Source organism: Condylura cristata, unplaced genomic scaffold (assembly GCF_000260355.1).
Source record: "Condylura cristata isolate star-nosed mole 26May11 unplaced genomic scaffold, ConCri1.0 scaffold00029, whole genome shotgun sequence".
NCBI classification, from domain to species: Eukaryota; Metazoa; Chordata; class Mammalia; order Eulipotyphla; family Talpidae; genus Condylura; species Condylura cristata.
Window position 1 is genome coordinate 15,661,074 of NW_004567130.1, and position 25,109 is coordinate 15,686,182.

The window sequence follows — 25,109 nt, forward strand, 5'->3', positions numbered from 1 at the left end:
GAGAGAGAGAGAGAGAGAGAGAGAGAGAGAGAGAGAGAGAGAGAGAGTTTAAAAAGTTACTTCCAGTGCTATTTGAGAACAACCTGAGATTGGTGTATTTTTCTTTACTTTAGTTAACCCAGGTATTTAGGCATGCATTTCCTGAGGACAAGAGTATCCTCTCATGTAAGCATAGTGCAATTTACCATTGATAGAATGGAACATTATAGTTCAGTTCTGCCATTACCAGCTGTACCATACATGGCTTTATAGCTTAATATCGTCCTCTGGTCCCTCCCCTCCTCAGTTCCAGTCCATGATTAGTTTTCATATCTCTTTAAATCTTGAGCTGTTCTTTAGGCTTTTTTCTTGCCATTGGCATTTTTGATGAATTCAGACCATATGTTTTATATAATGTTCTTCAGTTTGAGATTATTTTGTCATGATTAGATTCAGGTGATTTTTTTTTTGTAGGCATACCATAGAAGGGGGTGTTATGTCCTTTTCACTCTTGTTATAGTAGGACACTACTGTGTCTGTGTCCTACTATTGATGATATTAATGTTGTGGATCATTTATAATGTTAATTTTCAAATGCTACCACTCCTACTTTTATTAGTTAGCATTCTATTGTAAGAACAACCTTTCATTTATTTATGTCTATAAGTATGTATGTATGTACCTACATTTATCTTTCTCTATATATAAATTTGGAAAAATGAGTCCTGCTTTACTCATTGGATTAGAGTTCAGTGCTATCAACATTTATTTTGTTATGATATTTGGGTAGGGGAACCTCTTTCTTTCACTATGGTTCCTATGTGTGTGTGATCTGTATTCTTCATTGTTGGATACCTCCTCAACAATATGTTAGCATAACTATATGTTCCAGGATCTAGGTGCTATTTTTTGTTCGATTGCTTGTTTTCCATGGAAGGACTGCTGTGTAGGCCAGAGCTATGGAGGGTAAGAGGGAGTGAGAAGCAGAACAGGTGGATCTACTGAAATACACTGCTAAGGGTTACAGTGAGTGAGACAGGAGAGGTCTGCAGTGCCATATGTGGGTTGGCTCCCTGGCCTGGGATCTAACTCAGGTGGTAGTGGTAATGGCGCTGAGATTTAACTCCCAGGTTACCAGGGAGGCCCTGGATGGTGTTTTAAAAGGGAGAAATAGATGAATGGATACCTCAAGAATTTGTATGGGAAAACCTTTTTTTTTTCTTTCCTGTTTCTCTTCCTAAGTCTACATATATTACATATATTACATATATTACATATATAGTACTTTCAGGTGAACAAAGCTGTAAGGAACCATGGGCAAGTGACTTTAAATTCCATAAACCCCTATTTCCTTACCTATAGAATTTTAAAAGTATTTTGTTCAGTGTATTAGCTATTTCATTAAGAGAACTCAATAAATGGCCAACTACTACTAATATTAGCTAGTAGAGGTATTGGTATTACTGTTTTCAGAGCCTGACACAACATTACAGGCCAGCTAGTCCATTTACACAGCTAATTCTGGAATTCTATTCTATAATATCCTTTTGATGTGGTCATCCATCTGTTTCTTGATTACTTTGGTCCTGAGAGCACAGCTTTCTAAAGGAGTTCTGTTCATCTTCAGTGAGTATCTATCTCCCTGTAATCATCTCAATTCTGTTCTTTGGGGTTGCATTTAATTCTTCTAAGTCTGCTTCAGTGTGGTGGTCTGCTTAATGTCTTGGTCCTCTGAGGCTCCCACCCTCCACCCCCTTTGTGTGCCTTATATAATACTGAATCTTACTTGTTTCTCCTTCTCTTCCCCCTCTTCAGATATCCCTTTTCCCAGACCCATTTTCTTCATTTTGTTACATGGTCTAAGACATAAGTGTTCATGAAGTGTTACTAAGGCCTCTTTCATCAATCAGGTTGTGTTCCAGTAACAAAAGATGTGAAAGACTTTACAACACTATTTATTTTTTACTTTTGCTTTCTGTCCTTTGTGAGTCATTGCGGCATTCTTCTCCCTTCTCTTTCCTTTAAGCAGGATGCATGCTAATGGGGCACCCCTGTCAGAAATTTGCTGAATTCCTGGTAGAGAGCAGAGTAGTGGCACAACATGTAAATAGCTCATTGAAGCCATTGAAGTTCAGAAAAAGTGTTTGTCATTTCTACTCATATTTCATTGGCTAAGATGTTTGCCTTAAAGACAAACAGATGAGAAAGTTATTATCCAACAGTGGCAGATACCAAAGTCATATGTTCATACTTCATATCACTGGGGTGGGGATAGTACATATTTGGACGAAGAATACAGTCTTCCATGCTCTTAATGGAGGTCTTTTACTTTCTCATAATCTCCCTTCAAACAGGGCTGCTTGCAATACTTAGGCACGGGTCTGTTTCTCAAACACACTGTGGATGCCTTTAGAATTGTAAAAACATTGACCCATATTGCTTTCTTTTGGAATTTTGTTCACTCATTGTGAATTTCAGTATCAGAGAGTGTTTTATTTAGTCTTTGAAGTTTTATAGTTTTAGATCATACATTCATAATCTCTCTTCTGAGAAATTGTGCTTCCTTTTTCTTAATGATTGATTATCCCCTTTTGGCAAAGTGCCCAGAATGGTAAAGTATCATTAATTTGGTTTTGTGGAATCTCTGCTAATTTGACTTGACTTTTCTCATTCCCCTTTGCCCTTTCTCTCCACATCACCCATATTAGTTCAGGTTGTTCTTCATCAGTCAGTTTAGTGGGCTGTAGTTAGGTATTTATGATGAACTTATCAAAGGTTACACTCTGTATTTTAAATGTAGATTGTCTCACACTCCTCACTAATGGAAAAGTACTTTGGCTGTGAATAGGTTATGGAAAACAGAAATCTGCTATCATTTTCCAGGAGTTTCCCCATTTAGCATTTTTAGTATTGCAGATATAATGGCTATTACTCTTATGTTGTTATAATTGGCATAATCTTCATAATGTAACATATCCTTCTCGCCTAACTATCTAAATGAAGTAAAACAGTGGGTTGAAAGCTTTTTAAAAGCCAGGAAATGTGTGCAGTTCCTATATGGCCTAGCATTTTTATTATTGTCTCAATGATTTGTACTACATATGGGACTTAATGAAAATCATGCTTTTGTGACTTTGTAGAAATACTTAAAGTATCTAAAATAATGCTGTCAACTTGGCTTTTGTGTAGTATACTGTAGCTTTAATTTTCTTAAGTTTTTAGAATAAAACACAAGCTGATTTTGATAGGGAATTATTTTTTTTCTCTTTAAAGTAGAAATCATGGCTTTGCACACAATAGACAATTGTGTGAGTCCTTTAGAGCTGTTATACTCTACCCTGCCTCTGCTTACTTAGGGAGACTGAGTCTGTAGGTATTTGACATTTGTGCAGTGGCTCGTGAGAGCATTTCCTAATGGATCGTTAGCACAGTCTCTCCATCGTAGTTTATAGCAGAGTTGCAGAATTGTCTTTTACCCATAATTTCTTGGTTGGCCAAGAGTTTGTGTTTAGAGTGAAGATATTCATTTGGAAAAGTAGAACTAAAAAGAAAATTAGCATGGATAAAATAGGAATTATAATAATAATATTTTATTTGTAAATTCCTACCTTTCAATGTGCTGTGGTAGTGTGATCTGATAGAGGACTACTGAGTAGTGTCCTTTGTTGTGGTGGTTCAAGATTTGAAAATAATGAACCTATTCATTATTTTGGTGAATGATCATAGGTGGTAGGTGGAACTTGGTGGTAGGTGCAGATGCAGTTTAAGAAATGGTGCTGTAGCTTAGGGAGTGCTTGGATATAATGCAGGTAACAAGAACAGTAAATGAACAAACAATAAATGCATATTTTATTGAATTGTTGTGGTGTGCAGTTCTCCAAAGGAAGTAAGAAAATGTTCTTTAGACCTAAGGGCCAGAGAGTACACACATTGTAGACAAAATTGATGGAAAGCACATCTCTAATTGTAATTTTTTTTAAAAGATTTATTTATTTATGCATACAGAACTGAGGCACAGGCCAAAGGTGCAGGGATGGTGAGAGAATTCACCAGAGACAGAGTGGGGAACAGAATAGGCAGATCAATGAACTACACTGCTGAGGGGAGCAGCGGGCGGGTCAGGAGACACACCATGTGGATCACCTTCAGGGCTGGGATCAAACTCATGCTGAAGTGGCTTTAGCTTCTTAGTGCTGTGCTTTAACCCGCTGCACCACCAGGGAGAGCCCAAATTGTAAATGTTCAGAGAGAAATGTCTTCACCCCAAAACTAATCAATTTAGTTCTGTAATTTTTAATGTTTTTATGTCAGGGAAGGATTAAGGCACAAAGTTTGTTTTTAATCACATTTTTTTTGCGTGTGATTGGAGAAGAGTATTTTAAACTCAAAGTTTGAAACTAGAAGAGATTGTTGTTCTTTGGAATTGCAGGTGAGGAGCAGGCCTAAAGAGATGTAACTTTAGAGATGCTTTAGAGGAAATAAGAACAACAGTGTTTGCCTGAGCAACAGAGACAGTAGCCACTAGTATATAGTAGGATTCCAACATAATGAAGATAAAAAGAACTGAAAATCAATCTCTAACTCCTAAATCAGATGGGCTTATTTTATTGATTGAGAGCAATGTAGTTTCTAGGAAGGAGGCTTTTTTGTATATATGTGTGATACACATTAGGAGTGATGAGGTGACGGCTTTGATGCTGGTGTGATGTTCTGGTATGAACTTACATAAAATTTAGTCTATTAGAGCAGCTGTGTGAAAGGTGGGTGAAAACATTTAAGGGTGTGGGAGAGAAACACTGTCCTTGGACTTTTTAATCTACAAAACTGTCACACCCACATATTTGAAGGACAAAGGAGCCAGTGACATTTCTTTTTATAATTCCCACTGTCCCATGTGGGATATGGCTTGCAGAATTGGGCTATGACTTATGATGTGAGACATACACACAATAAAAATTATACAATATTGTGAGCCTGCTCATAACTTGTAAATAAGAACATTATTTACTATATATTGTGAGTAGGAAATACTCCTTGGTATAAAACATTCACTTCTCAGGTACTTATTGAGCATCTGCTAGCATAGTGTAAAGCAGAACATAAAGCATATTACATAACAGATACTTTAATATTCATTGAATATTGTCAGTCATAAGTTCTACACAAGTTGTTCCCATATTTGCTCATTGAATATTGTCAGTCATAAGTTCTACACAAGTCTTTCCCGTATTTGCTCATGGTTTCTAGTAAAAGTGCTGGTTTGTAGATGTTGGCGTCCACGGCGGACTGATCTGCCACGGCAAAGATGACTAGAGTTGAGAATAGAGGGAAAGGGATAGAGTGGGCCAAGAGGGTGATTCCTGGCCAAACCACAGTTACTTGTGAATAGTGGTTGTTTGGGGGGAAGTTCTTATTAATCCAGAGTGTGCTTCAAAGAGTTCCCCAACCCAATGGAATTGTAAGCATTGTTTGCTCTGCATTGCATTCTTCAGGAGAGTTTATATCTTTCACTTGTTCTATTTTTATTTTTAATCATGGGATCATTTTACCAAAAATAATTGAGAACCAAGGGCTTAGTACCTAAGTATAGTCTGCTGTTGAGTTATAGGCACTCATACTGATTGGGTAACACAACTGTGTGAGCGAGCACATACTCTTATTTTCTCATTTCCTCTTAAAAAACTTAAAGTGTGGGGTATTAGCTAGAAATACTTTTAGTATTGCCTAATGTTGGAGGATGCATATGTATTTATAACTGTGTGAGAGAGAAAGAGAAAATAGTGAGCGGTATTTATTCAAGAGAGAGTGTGTGTCAACAGAAAATAGTATTTGACTTTTGATGTGATTATGCACCTATTATATGCCCTATTACTTTCATTCTAAGAGTTAATAGATTTTAAGATACAGCTTCAATTAAATAACAGCTTTGGGAAAATAAAGAAACAGTTAATAGGCTTAAAATTATATGACACATGGCCCTCCCGGGTGGCACAGCGGGTTAAAGCTCAGCACAGAGAAGCTTAAACCACTTCCGCATGAGTTTGATCCCCGCCTGCCCCTGAGGTGACCACATGGCGTGGCAGACCTCTCCTGACCCGCCCGCTGCTCCCCTCAGCAGTGTACTTCATTGATCTGCCTGTTCTGCACCCCACTCTGTCTCTGGTGAATCCGCTCACCCTCCGCATCTCTGGCCTGTACCCCAGTTCTGTACAAATAAATAAATCTTTTTAAAAAATTATATGACACATGGATTTAAAAGTTGAAGACACATGGGCTTGAGAGTCAGTATGTGGTAATAGTTAAATATCCTAGCTCTGTGATCAGATATGCCTGAGCATTATAATTCTAGCCTTGCAGTAGGTTGGCTATGTGACCTTCTTTCTGGGACATTTTTACATACCTCAGCTTCTCACATATAATAAAAATTGACACTGTAACATATCTTCTTAATCATTGCAAGAGTTAAATGATGTACTGTACTGTTAATAAGATGTGATTGTGGTAGGTGTGGTAGTGGTAGAATAGCATGAACTGATGGTAGTGGTTGTAATATTATTAGAGGAAGGAACCTTATGTCAAACATCAGTTTTTCAAGGGTATTAACTATTTACATGTAATCTAGCTGAGGATACAATTGAGAGTCTTGGCTAGTAAGAAACTGTAGAGATTGCTTTTTTCAGTTTTACTTCTTTCTTTTACCGTTATTTCACATTTCCTATTCAGATTTTAACAGAGTCACATAATCTTCAATCCCAAAAAACAAGTTGATTTATAATGTTAGGAAAACAAATGGGGTTACTTTGAAAACGATTTTCTTCATTGTGAGCAAAGAAGATTGTTACAGAAATTCATTTTCAAAATGAAGCCAATTGAAAATAGTGACTTTTTGGTATGGCAGAACTCATATTGACTCTGCCTGTGGGGAGGTACATTGTGGTCAGCAGACATGATTGCCATTTACTGACCCATCTAACCTGTAATGAGTTGGATGAAAACTTGAATTGTTTCCATCCTCCTTAATGGTGTGGAAATTACAGAGGCAAAAACCACGTGCAGAATTGCCTGAATATTGAACAAAGAATTGCTATGCAGCTCTTTTACTGGTAGATGATAGAATCTTGTGTAGAATTTCATCCAGCTTTCTGACAGGTCTTCTTACAAAATGTTTGTCGTTTCACTGAATAATGTTAGAGATTACTGTATTTCATCAATTTCAGAATGTGTATTCCCCCCATGTAAAAAATTTTCAAACCAAGGATATTCCTTACAAATGGTGGCATTTTACAATTGACCAGATAGCAGTTATAACATAGTGGTTATTTGTCTATACACAAGTGTACTTGGTTATAGCTGTTATACTGTTGTCGTATTAATTGAATTGTGTGCATTTTTTGTATCATATGAGTTAAGTTCAGTTGCTATTTAACATGTCTTCAGAAAGATAATCCTATGCCTTGACTCTGAAATTCAGTGTACACACAGCACATGAAAATAAAAAGGAGAGCACAACTTAGATATGAGGAAAGTAAATGTTGAAGAAGTGAGTATAGTTCTTGTCTTGCAAAGCCACAATCAACTGCTTTTACCTAAGCATAATGAGACTATATAATCCAGTTTTTACTGAGATCCTTTTTGAAAGCTAGCTTATCATATAATATGTAAAGAAAAGCCAGCATTAAAACTTGCAAAATAGGCATCAGGGATAATTATCTTTGAGATACTATTAGAAAATGATACCTGCATGCCCAGTATTTTTGAAATAATGCATAATTGTAAGGTGTTTCAAAAATACTTCAAACGATTGATTTTGCTTGGTAATTTTACATGTACAAGAATAATAAAAATATATACTCAAATTCAGAAAATTCTTTCAGTAAGTATAAAGTAAAAATTTATAGTAATAGCATATCTTATTGGCTTAATTGTATCTCATCTATGTTATTAATTCAGTAGTTAATAAGTTCCTATTAAAACTATAGAAGTTAATTCGTGATATAATTGTAGGTGCCTCATGGATAAGAACTTCGTTAGGATTGGGAAATGGTTTGTCCGTCCCTATGAAAAGGATGAAAAGCCTGTCAACAAAAGGTGAGTCTTTAGTTCACTTAGTTTTTCAGTTTCTTTGCTTGACTAACTCTTTGAAGATGACATATGTTGGGAAACAACTTATACTTATTTTCTTGCTAGTAGTTTTGGTATGCCAGAATAGATTCCTGGATCAAATTTTTTTATTTAGGAAATTTTTGTTGAATATTAAAAATTGATTTAGGAAAAATAGCTAATAGACCCTATAACTAAACCATTTATTTTCATACTAGTTGGAAGTGGGATAATTTATTTTGTTACTTTCATTATCTTTCTTTATCTTTCACCCATAGTATGTTAAAACTTTAAAACCAGTCAAGTTTGAGACCTTTTGAAATTGAGTCAACACATCCTTAATAGTTCTCAAACTAATACTATGAGTTACTTCTCTAGACAACCCTACACTCTGAGTCATCATTTATTATATGCATTGCTTTAGAGGCAGTCCTTGATACTAAATAAGAATGGAAGCTTTGATCCAACCAGAATTAAAAAACAAGACCATCAAAATTGAGTATTTACTTAGCTCTTGAGTACATCATAGACACAGTTGGAATTATAAGTTGACGATGATCACTACATGTCTGAAGAGCTGTGTACACAATCTTATGGCTATGTGAAATTGTGATACTGTTTACACATGCTTTCATTGGTGGAGAGGAAGTTTTAAACCTTGATTTTATTTTGCTATCTGTAAACTTGTCCCTGAGCTACAGTTCCAATTTCTGGCTGCAGTAAGAGCCCTGAAGCCTTATGTGGTGGACATAAGGTTAGACCTATTGGGTCATTTACTAGTATTTCAGCTTCCTCTGCTGGAACTTTTACTTTCTTACTTCCATACATCCCTTTCTCCAACCTGTGATGAATTTATTGTGGAATCACCTATTCAAACCTGATTTGTGAAATATCAGTATTTTTTTTAAAATCAGATAATAAGGGTTGGATTTTTCACTTTCAAATCATGACTATTTCTAAACATTTTTCCTTATTTTACTGTACTTAAAATTGATTAAGATATATAAAAATTTTATTATTTAAATGTAACTTAGGCATTATGTATGTTAAAATTTGCTTGAAAATGTTAATGGCTTTAGAGTTACCAGTGCCAGTATATATGGCTATGTAGAATTGTGATACTATTTATACTTGCTTTAATTGATGGAGAGGAAGTTTTAAAATTTCATTTACATTGAATTGGTGTAGAATAATGTATATATTCTATGTACTTTTAAAATCTTAGTGTTTTTGGAAAATTTACAGAAGATTTGGATTTTTTGAGAGGTTAAAATTATAGGTTTTTGTTCATGAGTCTGAATAATTAAATGTGGAACTGCTTTGGCACAGTGATCTTCTTTATTTAGTGTACCCCTTCATACTTAGTGTGGTCATTGATCACTAGTGAGTTAACTTACCCAGTCCAAAAACTATAAGGCATTGTTAGAAGACAAAAGGAAGTGGAAACATATACCATATTCATGGACTGGAGGACTTAACATTGTTAAAGCAGTCGTATTACCCAAAACAATAAACAGATTTAATGCAATTCCTATAAAATTCCAATGCCATTTTTCTCTTAAATAGAATGTGCTTTATTGAAATTTATATGAAACCAGTTACTAATGTAGTCCAATGAAAAAAAGAATGGAGATTTGTTCCCAGACTTGAAATTATGCTACAAAGCCATAATAATCAAAACAATATGGTATTGGAATAAAACTAGACACACAGATCAATGGGATAGAATTTAGAACATACAACTAAATCCATACTAATAATGGATAGTTAATTTTGGGATAATGAAGAAATGTGGAAATGAAATAGAAATATTTTATTTTACTTTATTTTTAAAAAATATTTATTTGGCCCTCCCTGGTGGCGCAGCGGGTTAAAGCACTGCACTAAGAAGCTAAAGCCACTTCCGTATGAGTTCGATCCCCGCCTGCCCTGGAGGAGACCACATGGCGTGGCAGACCTCTCCTGACCCGCCCGCTGCTCCCTTCAGCAGTGTACTTCGTCGATCTGCCTGTTCTGCTCCCCACTCTGTCTCTGGTGAATCCTCTCACCCTCCGCATCTCTGGCTTGTACCCCAGTTCTATATGAATAAATAAATAAATCTTAAAAAAAATACTTATTTATGTATACAAGTGCTGGGATATAGGACAGAGGTGTGAGGGGATGGTGGGTGAAGTGCTTCACCAGACAGAATGGTGAGACGATTCACATGTGACAGAGTGGGAAGCATTAAAAGCAGATGTAATGAAATACACTGCTGAAGGGAGCAGCGGGTGAGACAGAGGAGGTCTTCTGCACCATGTGGGTTTAGCTCCCTGGCTGGCATGGGATCAAACTCATGTTGCAGTGGGTGCCGACATTATATCTCATTTAATATCACATGTAGTTATATAATACATAAACTTGACTGCACACATCTAAGAAGATATAAGTAATTTATTTGTTCTTGTCATTTTTTCTTTATAGTGACTTGTTACTCACATTTTGGGGGATATATTAAGCAGGGAAGAAAAGTGACATTGTCAAGTAAAACATAAAAGTAAAAATCCTCTAGTTTTCTAAAGTATGTTGAACTTCAAAGTACCTTTGCTGCTAGAATGTCTGTAAAAACAAACCAGTGGAAAACATTCTTTTAGAAATAATTTTGAAATTACTCCAATCATGGAGGCTTTTTCTGTCAAAAGGATATTAATTTTCTAATTTATATTAGACTTATTTGATTTATATTAGACTTATTTGATTTGCACTCTCTACACTTTAGTATTTGAGTGCCATTTTTAGCAAACCTGTTGATTGTTCCTAGTGATAGTTTAGATGACATAATTTCTGTTATCTACTGTACAGTAGCTGAGCTAACACAATCAGGCACTTGCTGGTGCATTTCCTGGATTGATTATACATCTCTTCCTCATGAGCAGACCTGTCATATGTTCAGGTGATATTCCAAATAGTCTCACATTCTCTCAGGTAGTCTGATTTTTTTTGTTGTTATATGCTGCTAGCATATGTTTGTGCACCTGTTTGTGTGCCCACAACACATACATAAAGTTGTAAGTTTGTTACTTTGACTATGCTTTTGTGTTGTTTTATGTGGTTATTTTCTGTTCTCTAAGCCTGCAATTCTTATTTTGTATAATCTTATCCAACTTCACATGTATATTCAAGAAATGCCCGTGCCTTTTGGTTCTAATGTAAAAATTAAATTTCTTTTTTTTTTTTAAGATTTATTTATTTGTACATACAGAACTGGGGTACAGGCCAGAGGCTCAGGGGCAGTGAGAGGCTTCACCAGAGACAGAGCGGGGAGCAGAACAGGCAGATCAACAAAGTACACTGCTGAGGGGAGCAGCGGGCGGGTCAGGAGAGGTCTGCCGCGCCTTGTGGTCTCCTCCGGGGCAGGCGGGAATCGAACTCATGCAGAAGTGGCCTTAGCCTCTTAGTGCTGTGCTTCAACCCGCTGCACCATCAGGGAGGGCCAAAAATTAAATTTCTTAGGAAAAAATGAAATATTTTTATATAAGGGAATTTTTTTCTTTTTTGCTACTTTATAACTTCACTGCCATCTCTGTCCTTATCTTCCCCTTTTCAGGTTTCACTTTTCTCCCCATAGTCGTCTTTTCTGTTCTCTCCTTGTTATAGCCCAGTCATCTGTTCCCTTCTAGAGATGGATAAATAAAAAGGTGGAAAGGGATCTCTCATGTAGACAGAGCAGATCTCTCACCTAAACAGATGCCTGTGATGTCCAGGTATCACTTCCTACTGTCCAGGAAAATAACGTCATAAGTGATTTTTTTTTTTTAAGTTTTCCTCATGAATTTTCTATGTACATGTGGTGCTTCTTGTAACATATTTCTAAACAAGGCTTAGCTAATGGGAAATCCCATGTTACCTAATTATGCATATTATTTTGTAGCTATTTTGGGGTGATTTGTGAAATATGGTCTTTTCTGCTGGCTTACTTAATAGAAGAAATATCAAAGGGTACTATATATTTTGTCACTTGAATGTTTTGAGTATTGTGTGAAAAGTGAGAAGGGATGAGTTTAGCATCCATGGGGACGTAAATATTTATGGAATGGGTAGAAAAAAGGAAACAAAGGAAACTATGAAAGTTCAGTGAAAAACTAGCACCAAGGACTGGTATCACCCAAACCATGGGTTTTTAAAGTTTCAAGGTTAAATAACAGTCCAAGTGATTTGATTGTTACTCTTCCAAATGGTATGAGTGTTTTAAAGAATTGTCTAAAGAAAGAATTGTTATAACTTCAGTAATGATATTCATAATCAAATTAGGAAGAGGGAAGAAGAAATTTTAGGTACCAAGGCAGAATTAATTCAATGTGTTCTTTAGTTTTATAATAAAGCTAATCACCTATTTTACTTTAAGAGATCTAGACTAAAGACCACTTCCTTACTGAACAAAATGTCAGCTGAAGGTCAGGACATGAATGAGTCAAGGTTCAAATGATTAACTTTTTGGTAGTGTGAAGAAAGTGCTGTTCAATTTGGTCATATCTCTGGTCTCATTTATGGTGTTTATAGTAAGTTTCTCTGATTATATTAACTTTAGGGGCTGAGTCTAAGCACCCCAGAAGTATGTTGTAGTATATCGACTAGATCAATCTCAATGATTTATGAAATTGATTATTCTGGTAATTACAGGTATTTTAAATTTAGTGCTTATGTATCCTGCTTTGTTGATGTAGTTTAATTCTTTTTCATTATAAAAGTGTAAATGTCTGGAGGGATATTTCTACTTATCATTTCTTACAGCTTACCAACAGCATTTGGGAAACTTTTATATCAAGTTAAATATGTAATATTTAATATGTAAAATGACTGCTATTTTTCTAGCATTATTTTTGTTATTTACACTTACTTATGTATCCTTATTTAGAAATTGAAACCATGTAAGCTGTTGGTGATGTAGGCTATCTGTGAAGGAGTTGAGAGAGCATTTTCTTAATTTTAATTCAGAAAATTTTAGCTACTCTGAGTATGTTAGTTTTCCAGAATTGTTTGAAATTGGAGATTATTTGTAATTTCTTCCTAAAGTCTGCCATTTATATCTACTACTTAAATGACTAATTCTGAAAGGTATAATATTAACACAATGCATTTCTTAAATAAATCATTGGTTTTCTAATATCAAATGATTGTTTTGAAGATACTTTGAAGATATTTTTCACTTCCACTTAGTTTTAAATATAATTATCATCAGTATTTAGTGAAAACCATTATAACCTCAGTATAGAAGATAGATTCTGAAGGAAGCTCTAAGATTAAAAATTATGGGCTTAGATATATTTTATTTTTGACATGGTAGTTTTTATTTCTTCTTTAAAAAATGATATATTTTTTACTTATGCATGCAAGAATGGGGGTATAGGTCAGGGGTACAGGGGTGGGGGTGAGGGGATTCACCAGAGACAAGTGGGGAGCAGAACTGTGGATCTACTGAAATACATTGCTAAGGGGGAGCAGTGGGCAAGACAGAAGATGTCTGCTGTGCCATGTGGGTCAGCTTCCTGGCCAGGGATCAAGCTCCTGCTGCAGTGGCTACGGATAGCTTGAAAGTGCTGAGACTTGAACTTCTGTGCCACCAGGGAGGCCCAGTAGCTTTTATTTCTGTTGAGTGGTTTTTATCATTTCCTCTTTTCAGCTGAAATTTTGTTTTACATCCGTTATGTGCATATTCTCCATAAGTATATTCACAATAATTAATTAAAATTCTTGGGTGCTAAATATCTGAATTCTCTCCATTGGTAACCTCTTGTGGCATGATAGATTTGATTTTTGCTGCTGCTTCATAAATTGAGTAAGTTGGAATTATACTTGGACACTATAAATGATATAAGAACTCTAGATTTTGATACTATGTTTCTGAAGAATTTTTACTTTTTTTTTAAAGTAGACAGTTAACTTTAGCTGAACTCTGACTCCAAACTCTGATCTTATCTAAGGTGGTTAGTAGCGGAAATCTCTTTTTTTAGCCACAGGTTTCAGCATTATGTCAGCATTATGATGTAATGGACTGGATAATTGTTGTGTGGGACTGTCCTATCTGTTGTGGGATACTTAGCAGCAAGCCTGGCCTCTACTTACCCATTCCAAGTGGCACTCTCTCCTTCAGACTGTCTCCAGAAATATCTGCCAAATGTCCCAAATTGCCCCTGATTGAGAACCACTGTTTCATTCCTACGTGGGCTGAGTCTGACCCAGGTACATGGTTCAGAGTAGGCCAAAGAGTTGGATAGAGTTTTTATCTCTAACTCTTTCACTTCTAGGATTTTGTTTCTCTTTTTCTATTTTATCTCTTTGAACTCAATCCTTTGGTTCATCAAACCTGTAAGACTGGAGTTGGCTTTCTGTCAGATTGAACCCCTATATATCAAGCTTCCTTTATGCTGAAAGCTGTGGGTTTTTATTTTTTTAAACGTTCATTAATTATGTTCTCCCAAATGCAGACTTTAGCCCCCCTTCCCAATTCCTTTCTGACTTTTAGTAACTGTATTTTAGAAGATTTTGATATTTCCTTCAGAGTTTTTGACTGTATTTTAGAAGATTTTGATATTTCCTTCAGAGTTTTTGACTATTACTTTTTGCAGGGAGAGCTTTGTTATTTTGGAAGGAGCTACTCTGATACTGCCGGAAGTGGAACCTAATGAGTATTTTAGGCCATAAAATGTCATAAGTGCTTCCCATAGTTTGACTTACATAGTTTGTCTATTAAATTGATATTGTTAGCATCTTGTGTTAAATCATTTATGGTGGGAGATTTTAATTTAAATATTTTACTTTATGGATTAAAGAAATGCTATTCCAACATTTGAGTGACGTGAATTCTCGCACTTTTATAATGGAGAATTAATGGCTTTTGTATTATACAGTTTTATTTAATTTTGCTGTTACACCCTTTTGTTTCTATTATATATTTATTTTTTAATGAAGTACCACCGTTTTATATTCTTGTTAATCTTTTGACAGTGTAGGATTTCTGCACTCACCGTAGCTCCCCTACCACCAGAACACCCGTAGTCCCCCACCATCTTCCATGACGTGCTCCACTCTCTATCTCCTCATCTCTCCCCCCTCCTGGATGCTGCAGACCTGTGGTCAGCTTTCAAGGATTGGCTTTAAAATTCATCTTTGGTTCTTTGTTTGACTTGTCTGTATTCTAAATTTAAGTCTTTATACTGTTCAAAATGTGTTAATGTTTATAGAGTCATCATCAAACATCTTTGAAAATGTAAATGTAAATATTTGCATTTTTAAAATGTCCAGGCAGAACAGGTCTTTATTTTTCATGTTTGAGTTGACATTTCCCTGTCCTGGTGGCACATTTAAAACTAAAATTGCTCCTAAACAATCCTTCTTAATTTCCTTTAGAGAATGAGATAGGAAGACAAACAAGTTAGGAGAATAAATGGAAAGAAGGTCTAGGAAATGACCAAGTGAAGTTCTTTGGTGAGTGTGAGGAGGCTCAGGAAATTGTTTGCCTAGCATCTGTGCAGCACATTGCCAGCAGTGGAAACGTTACAGATTAAAATTATAGTTTAGGGTATTTCTCCTTCCTAGCAGACAAGAATGTTCATTTCTTAAGAGAAGGTTAAGTATGTTGCTCAAAGTCAACTTTTGAATGACTTTGTAAAATTTTAATATATTCCCTTCACCAGTTTAATTAAATTTAAAGTCAATTTAAAATGTCTTAAATTGTTAAGATTTTAAAATATTAAGAAGATGAAGCTCCACTCAAGATGAACTTAAGTTTGCTTATTTTTGTAGAATAGATAGTGAAGATTGTTTAAGGTTGAGTAAAATAAAGTGCCTAAAGCAGAGTTTAAAACACTGTGAAAGACAGTGCGAAAGTGGGAAACAAGTTACTGTCTGTGGGTTCTCATGCAGGTGCTAACAATTGCAAGACCACACAGATTCAGGAAACAACAATGGAACTTATTTTAACAGGAGATTTGGGAAACAAAGAGTTTCTGTGGCCCGAAGTGGCTGGTTGTCTCACCCCAGATAGTGTCCAGCTGTCCCAAAGAAAAGACTGCTCACGAGGACTGCTGTCCCATCAGTTAGGCCTGGAGTTAGTGGTGGCACACCAGTCAGCAGTGCGCCAGGGTCTCATTTACAGTGGCAGCTGGGGTACTCACAGGTGGGGCCATTGAGGTTATGCCACAGCAATCCACAGCATTATTCTGAAGGGTGAACTGTACAGAACCGTATGCTGGATGGACAGTAATGGGGCAACAGCAATGGGAGGCAGTGCCAGATGACTAGAAGCAGTGACAACTTTAAAATATGGCTGGCTAGCACTGGTCAGTGGTGCCAGTCACTACTGGTCACCAGAAGGCAGTATCGAAGACATCATTGTTAGAGAGCTCTGGGAGTGGTTGGCCTACACCAGGTCTTTTTCTGAGACCCTGGGCCACACTAGCAGTGCTCTTTGCAGGCAGTATCAGAGGCAGGGCCAGACTCATGTACAGCATTGAATCTTTATGAAGGTCTACGGAGTTCTGCAGTTCTGTTGAATCCCATGATGGCCTTTCCCTCTTTGGAGGCCAGGAGCTGAATAAATCAAGCTGACCCTTGATATCTGCTTTATATCTCCTTCAGGGTCTCCCACCATACAGACCTGATTGGACTGTTTTTATTCCTAAGAATCTGATTGGACTGTTTAACACTAATCAGCTTGCTTTCCATTTTCAATCTGAATAAATAACCCAAAGCTGAGTGACAGCTGAAGAGCTCAGACCTGATTAGCCATTTAATTCAAATCTGATTGGAACTTTGGGCCTGAACTTGATTGGTCCATTTAGGATCCTGGAACCAGATCCTAGAACCAGATACTCTATCAGTGGCCAGAGCCAGCTTTACTTGGGATCAGGGAAGGAGAACATCTATACTTCAGGTTAGCTATCCTCAGCCCCAACAAAGTCACCTTGTCTCACAGTTGCTGGGCACTGTAGGGTTCCCATTACATGACTTGCAGAAAAACTCACTTGTTACTTACTGGAGGTTACCTGCCACCAGTAGTAGAGGTGATGTAGTAAAAATTAGGAAAAAATAAATATGTTTCTGGTAATTTATCATACAGGACAAAGCTTGCTATTCAGATATTTTTGAATCAGTATTTATAGACATAATTTGTAATACATGAACTATATTCCCACCAGTGATCTTTCTAAATAATGGCAAAATATTATATGAGAAATGTCATAATGTATATTGGTTTCTGTCCCTAAAATACTGACATGCATTATCTTCTATTTTTAAAGTTCTTTTCTCTACTAAATGTTTCAATTAGTTATTGTAATCTCCTTGATTCTGGAATGGGTTTTGAAATATGTTTATTAGCATTGTAGATCTGTTGCCAACATTTTATGAAATCAAGGGAAAAAGTGCAAAAGTACATTATGTACTTTTTATAATCATTTGGTTTATCTCCTTAGTGTATTTTGGAGTGTTAGGAGATATTATAAAAATCAAGCTTTTATTAAGTGTGGTTCTTACACTATTATTACATTTATATCTGAAAGCCTATCAGCAAGGTATGATAATATTTTGCATTTAGGGTTTTATTAATGGTTGTTGAAGGATGAAGTCATCTTAATATTCATTAAAGAATTTGGAAGCAGTGAGTGCTACCATGAAATGTTACGTAACTGTAGCGTCTCTTCCCTGTAATGTTCATAGCGAGTTTGTTGTAGTCTTCTGTTGTTTGAGGGTCCTGACTTTGAGTTTCTCCTGCTTCTAAACACTCTTGTCTCTCTATACACACTTCTGTTGGGGTTCTTTTGGTGAAACGTGCTTCCACACAGGGACATAATATGCCAGTTGTATTTAGGATCTTAAATGCACTTTATATGCCATTCCTACCCCTAGTAAAAAGCCTTTCTATTCAGAATTGCCCTTCACAATTCCTAGTATAGTCTCAACTGATTTTCTTTTGTTTGTGTTTTTTTTCTTACCCTTTTTGTCAACTCTAGTTAACTTTGATCTCTCTTCTTTGAGCTGCTCCCCTGAGGCATCTGTTCTCTCTGTGCTTTTCTGACCTCTGTATTTTTCAATAACATATTTTTTACTACTATTCTTATTATTTTATTGTTTTTGTTTTTAAAGTTGACTTTTCTCTGGAGTTGATGCTATGGAAGGTAAAAATTTAGGGTATTCCTTCCTCATGTTATTCCTAAATTGATTCTTTAAAATAAATATTTTATTTTGATGTCCAGTGTGCACTATTTTTTCCTTTTGTGCAACTCAACATTCACTACAATTCTCAGTGTGCAAGATAATAAAAATTTTGGTTGAACTGAGTAGATGCTTCCTTCCCCGTAAATCTATTTGGTTTGCCTGGGATCAAAGTGAGACATGAAGTCTTAAAAGTTTTCCAACATGTGTGGCCCTCCCTGGTGGCGCAGCGGGTTAAAGAACCGCACTAGGAAGCTAAAACCACTTCAGCATGAGTTTGATCCCCAGAGTTTGATCCCCGCCAGCCCTGGAGCTGACCCGCATGGAGCAGCAGACCTCTCCTGACCCTCCCGCTTGTCCCCTCACCAGTGTACTTGGTCAGTCAGCCTCCTCTGTTCCCCACTCTGTCTCTGGTGAATCCTCTCACCCACTATACCTCTGGCTTGTACCCCGTTCTGTAAGCATAAATAAATAAATCTTTAAAAAAATTATCATTATTTTTAGTGTTCTGGCTTAATCTAGCACTAAAATCTCCTAATTATACAAACGTAGTCCTTTTTCTTTTGTCCTTGTGTTTTGTTTAATGATTAAACTAAAATGTTTCCTTGGAGGGAATTTAATTCCATATTATTCATGTTGTTATTCTTCTTATTAGTACTGTTTCCGTCACACATGTATAGAATTTGTTTTTAGATGCATTTCCACCTGCATGAGATCCCAGAACCACTGGGGTCTACACGCTGGTCTCTGTAAACAGTTTCCTGCTCTCCAGTTGCACCATCCAGACCGTGGTCATGCCTGTGTTCAGGTAGACTACAGCCTGCACCCTTAGTTGAGGATGCACTGCTGGTCATGCCCTGGTGCACCTTCTGCTGAATTAGTTTGAGAGGTCATCAGGCTTCTCGTAAGCCTGAGTGCTGACACTGGAGGTCAGTCCACATGGCATCAATGGCAGCTATTGTGAATATACACTATCCAGATCTTAACCGTTAATCCTTCAAGGAGGATTCTGGGGACTTGAACACGACACTGTAGTCAAGATGATCGGGCCAGCAGCTATATTGGTCCTAGTGTAGGCCTTGGGTGTCGCTCACTGCCCTGAGGATGTCCAGATGCTGATGGGAAGTGACTGCATCCTGGAGACCTTGCCAACTCCCTGAGCTTCAGGTCAGATGCTACATGTTCTCTTGAGCTCACTTTTTAAGCTCTCATTAATACAGCCTGTGAAGAATATTCATAAATCTTCCCAAATATTAAAATAATCTGTTGTTTATTTCTTTGGTTATAAAAGGATTGAATATATTTATTAAAAACTGAAAATTTCAGAAAACCCAGTAGAATTATGATATAGGTAAGTTGTATTTTTACACAGATATGTCCTTTATTTGAATGTGAGTATATATATATATATATATATATATATGATCTTTTTGATACCTTGTATATGCCTGTGTACATAATCCCTCTCCAGTGCATGATGACTGTGAAATATTCTGTTTTTAAATAGTTACTTCTAGATATGTTGGAAATGCACAATCTCAGCGTATTAAAGTATTTACCAAGTGGTAAAGTTGAGTATCTCTTGGGACTGACATCAACTAATAATGCCAAACATTTTAATCAATTCATTAGTTAATGGAGGAACAGGTAGGATGTTCAAACCAGTTAGTTCAAAGAGCATTTGAGTAGGTTTTTAGTAGACGAATTAGTATTTAAATACCTACAACTTAGTAACTATTTGAAAAAATACTTCACATAAATTCAAAGAATAAAACTTAATCTTAAAATAAGTCTCTATAAAAGTAGCTAAGTCTTATATTGTACTGTGAAAGCAGCCATCAACAGTATGTGAGCTGACAGTTCCAATAAAATTTTATTTACAAAATACAAGTGGCAGGGTGGAGTTGGTATTTCAGCCTGCATTTGCTGACCGCTGTCCTTATGAGGGACGTTTCCACCCAGGTAGGTTAAATGACTAGCTCAAGAGCGACATAGCTAAGTAATTGGAGGGTTCATCGAGGCGATACTAGCTTCACATCCGGTTTTTCTTAGTTCCTAATGGTGTTTTCCCTAAGTAAAGTTATTGGCTACAACTTTAATATTGGAACTGAATAGTGATTATAAATTGTTAAACATTTATCTAATTATTAAGATAATTAGTTAGGAACTATGTTGGAAGTTGTGCCTTGTATTAAGGAACACCTGCCCACTAGTAGTTCATTTGTGGTAGAGAACTGATCTGCTAGAGAATATTGCTCATATGCACTATATGTCTTATGCCACTAAGATATTAAGGTTTTTAGATATGTTGGTGAATGATAGGAGGAGCATAGTTTCTTTGGGAATCCAAAGTTCAGAACCATGATAAATTTTAGAAATAATGGACCTGAGATTAATTGTGTAGTTCATGAGGATAGAGACTTCTGGTAATGACTAAAACATTGGAATAGTCAATGTTTGACTTGCTTCAATCTTAAGAATTGGCTAATTCCAGAGCCACAAATAAGCATTGTCTTGACAGTTAATGATTTTTAAACTCCCCGCCCCCCCCAAACGCAACAGACACACAAAACAGAAAGTCAGAGTAAGCCACCTACTGAGGGTCTGGTGCCAACTTGAATCTAAATGATGATGATTCTTGTGTGACTTTTCCCTATGGGTTTTGTAGGTTTTGTTACCATAGCCTGGGGCCTTTGTTTTTGTCTCTTGCCAAAGATTTTATCACTTGCAGTCCTTAAGCTCTCACTTTAGTTTTTGAAGTTTGAGTAAATCTCACGCTGTTGGCAGTTGAGAAGCACCTAAGCCCCATCTTACAGCATAACCGAAATTTCTTTATAGTGCTTACTGATACAGCCTCTCTGTGTGAGTTTAATCAATTGGCATCTACTTTAAACTTTAAGGCAAGACAGACAAAAAGGCAGTCATGCTTCTGGAGCCTGCAGTACATGTTTGGATGTATATTAAAGACAAATTGAAATAGTAAAATAAAAACAGCAGAGGTAGTTATTTAGTAGCAAAACTTCAAGTTGAAAGGAAAGGGAGCTAATATTTGTAAGATGAGACTTAACATTTATGGAGATACTGCACTGACTAGCATAAAGTAATTCCTGCCATCATTGTATTCTTTGGGGCTGTATTTTTGTTTTACAGATGAGAAGAGGAGGCCTAGAAACTTTAAGTAATAGAGTCAGAAATTGCTAAGAAATCTTTCATCCTATTTTCAAGGAGCAGGGCAGGACTTTATGCAGACTGCTTTTTAGGTATTTTGTATCTTGTTAGTGGTCCCTAAAGCCCTGGGAAACACAGGAGTAAGAGTACTTCTACTTTCAGTTAAAGGAATTGAGAGGTAAACTAACTTGCCAAGGTTGCACTGCTACAGAACAGGAACATTCCAAGGCTTCAGCCCTTAATTTTAGGACCACATTAGAAGTACTATTTTATCCCCCAAAATTAAAAAAATAAAATGTAGAGGTTTAGTGTTAAGTAAGAAATAATTAAAAACCAACAAATAATAAGCAGCTGACACTTTTTCGCTCTGGGACTAGAAAGTCTTAACTGCAACAAGAGAAAGCTATTTGTGGAGACCTGCCACAGAGAGAAGACTGCAGTCTTGGAGGCTTTGAAGGAGATTCCTAATCATGCTTTTCTTTTATGAACCATGCCTGCACAATAAAGCCTCAAGTAGGGTATTTAAATGCATATTTAGAAGGAAGAAAGAGGTTCCTTTTCTTGTACTTTCTCTCAATTAATCGCCAGTAGTCAGGGCACTTGCCCTAAGGGGCTTAAGCTGGATGCTTTTAAACCCAGGGCTCCCTTGGTAGTCACAGCCGGCACACTCACACACGCAACTGTCAAACCAAAATCTTTTAGTGTGTTCATGTATCTCAGGTCATTTGATCTTTGGGTCAAGGGGCGAGAGAGCAGGGGTGCAAGAAGTGAGATTTTCTGATTTCCCTCTGAAGGATTTCCTAACTATTCAGTGACTGAATAGCAAATTAAATGATACTTTTGGGGGGGGGCATTTAGTCAAACGTAACCACAGGAAAAAGTTATTTTCACCTTTTATTCATTTTTTTCATGAAGTAAAGTGTAAGACAAAAGAACATTCTCTTAAAAGCTCAAAAATTTGGCATAGCCTCAGTACGTAAGATCAAGATGTAATATTTAATAATGTATGTTATTCAGTGTGTGTGAAACAGAATAAAACCGCATCAGAGAGCCACATACTAGTAATATGTTATGAGACAGCTGTGGCCACACAACCACACGGCTGTTGTTGGTCACACAGAGCAGGAGAAGAATTCAATAACATATCTTATTTTTCTATGACATGGGATGAATATTAAACTACAAAAAAATTTCATGCCTTCAGATCAGTCATTAGGGGAATCAATAATTGAATTAGCATATAAAGACAAAAATATGGCCCATCAATCAATCAAGAAACAAGAAAATATCCTAACCCTAGCAGGGCTGTACTTTATGTGATTTAGAATTATTTTTAATTATTTCATGGGTATTTGTTTGGAAAGTGTTCTTATAAAACACTCAGGTCATGGTCTGAACATGTATTTATTTACTTTTCTTGGGTACTAGATTTTGGTGTTTCACTAAGTTCTTATTTTCTTTTTCACCAGCAAATTAAACATTTCCAGAATGCTGATAGATTTCTTGGCTGTTATTTATTTTCATCATAAGGAAATTAATTTGCACTTGCTCTTACTTTGGTTTTATTCCTGCTGTTCTTTCAGTATTTGATGGATGTACTGAATGACTAAATGAGAGAAAAATAACTTAAGGCCAGTTAATATAAAAATGAGTCCTGGAGGACGGCAGCACAGCATGGAGTCTCATTCTTATTTTCATAAGAAAGCTAGAATGTTTTATTTCAAATATATTTCCCAAGGTCATTGAACTTGACAGATCCAGGATAGAAATCTTTTCTAGCTCATTATATTTTCTGTTACATTACATTACTTTGATTAAGTGCTTATACTCGTTTCATTATGAAGTAGTACATGCCCCTGAAAAAAATTCGGCACTTTTAAAGGAGAGAAATCCATTCCCTTTTACCTCTTTTGCTCCCCCTTTCTGCTCACAAGAGGGATTCATTATGATCTTTTAAGTAATCTTTCAAAATTTTTTTCTAGAAGACTCTAATATTATACCTGTTAGCAATTTTTGTTAGCAATTTTTTTTACCTTAAATTTAAAGAAAATTAAGCAGTTTCCATTTTAATTCAATTTCCTAGTGTAGAGTTTCAAACTACTCAGTGCTGCTTTTGGAAGTGCATGCATTCGTATGTTATTGGATTTGGAAAGGCCTGTGAGGTAAGACAGTCGATTTTTTAAAATAGCAGGTTAGATAAGACTTGCATAGCCCTTCACAGTATTAATTCCATGAAGTGTTTCTAGGACTTAGATTTCTGTTCTTACTAATTCTTATCACTTCTCAGTTCATCTTAATAGTTTTTCAAGTAAATTGTGTGTCATAAAAAAGGAATGTTAATGTGAATAACAAAGGTTTTTTTTTTGTTTTTGTTTTTTTTTACCAAAAATCCCAGCTAAGAACTAATACTTGGCACTTGTTAGGTACTTGAATAGCATAGTTTCTCAGGAAAACAAGGAAATAGACCATCATTTTAAAGGACCTTCCCTAGTACATTTTTAATATTTAGCTTCATTCTGTCCTCAGCATCAAGCTGTTTGTCTTTAGACTCCAGAGTCAGTGTGTTCAGTCAGTGGCTGGTCCTCACAGTATTTCCCTGTGGGCATGCGGTACCCTGTGTATTGCAATGTGGGATGTATCTAGTGCCAGGTTACCTGTTAATCCTTTTTCCTCTAGTTGCTTGTTACAATTAAAGGGAAATTTCATAAATGTGGAAAATTGTAAAATGAAACCAGGATTGCTTAGGCAGTATCCAGAGTGAATAAAAATCCAATTCTACAAATTTCAGGTCAGATGATAATTTGTCCTGTTTATGTCAGTGCATTAATTTATAAGCGCCTCATGCCAGGGCAGAAAGGAGAGTTGTATGTGCATGTGTGTAAATATGGGTTTGAAATAAAGTTGCAACTGACTGGAAGTTGAGTGGTGGTACTGGTATTGGTAAATTGTGAGAGGGTAACTTCTCTGTTTTATATAGGATGGCCTAGGCAAAATAATGTTTACTTGACCTAGACTTAACGTTAACCTACCAGTCTACCTTTACATACTGTATAATGCAGTGTGCTAATTACCCTTGCACACATAGACATACGTGAAGTTGATGGAAATTCTAATTTATAAAATTCATCTGAACTCCTTTGTTTCACCATTATTTATGAAACACGATGAAACATTCTTAAATGCTGGTCAAAAAACAGGGCATAGGCCCTCCCTGGTGTCACAATGGGTTAGGACGCAGCACTGCAAACTGATCCCCAGCTCTGGAGGTGACCCACATGGTGTGGCAGACCTCTCCTACCCCCAACCCCCTTCCCAGTGTAATTCGTCAGTCTGCCTGTTCTGTTCCCCACTCTGGCTCTGGCGAATAATCTCACCATCGCTGCATCTCTGGCTTGTACCCCAGCTCTGTATGAATAAATAAATAAATCTTTAAAAAAAAAAGGTAAATTTAAAAAAAACGGTATAAATCATTAACAAGAATATCTGCAGAATAATAAACCTGCTTTTTCTTCAAACAGCAAAGCATCAGCCTGCTTAGAAACTCATTTGAGCACATGATAAAAACCAGTGCTAGCTTAATAGTAAATCAGATGAAATATAGAACCCCCCCATTTTTAAAAAAAGATTTGTTTACTTATGCATACGAGAACTGGGGTATAAACCAGAGGTAC

The 25,109-nt window shown here is 36.3% G+C and overlaps 1 protein-coding gene across 1 annotated transcript in view; it reads left to right on the plus strand.

The window, feature by feature from the left end:
* Positions 1 to 25,109, plus strand: part of MED13L (mediator complex subunit 13-like) — a 265,044-nt gene that overhangs the window by 134,987 nt on the left and 104,948 nt on the right. Inside the window, exon 4 of the mRNA XM_004691010.2 lies at positions 7,984 to 8,067. Within this exon, the coding sequence (XP_004691067.1) occupies positions 7,984 to 8,067 (84 nt within the window). The remainder of the gene's footprint in view (positions 1 to 7,983; positions 8,068 to 25,109) is intronic.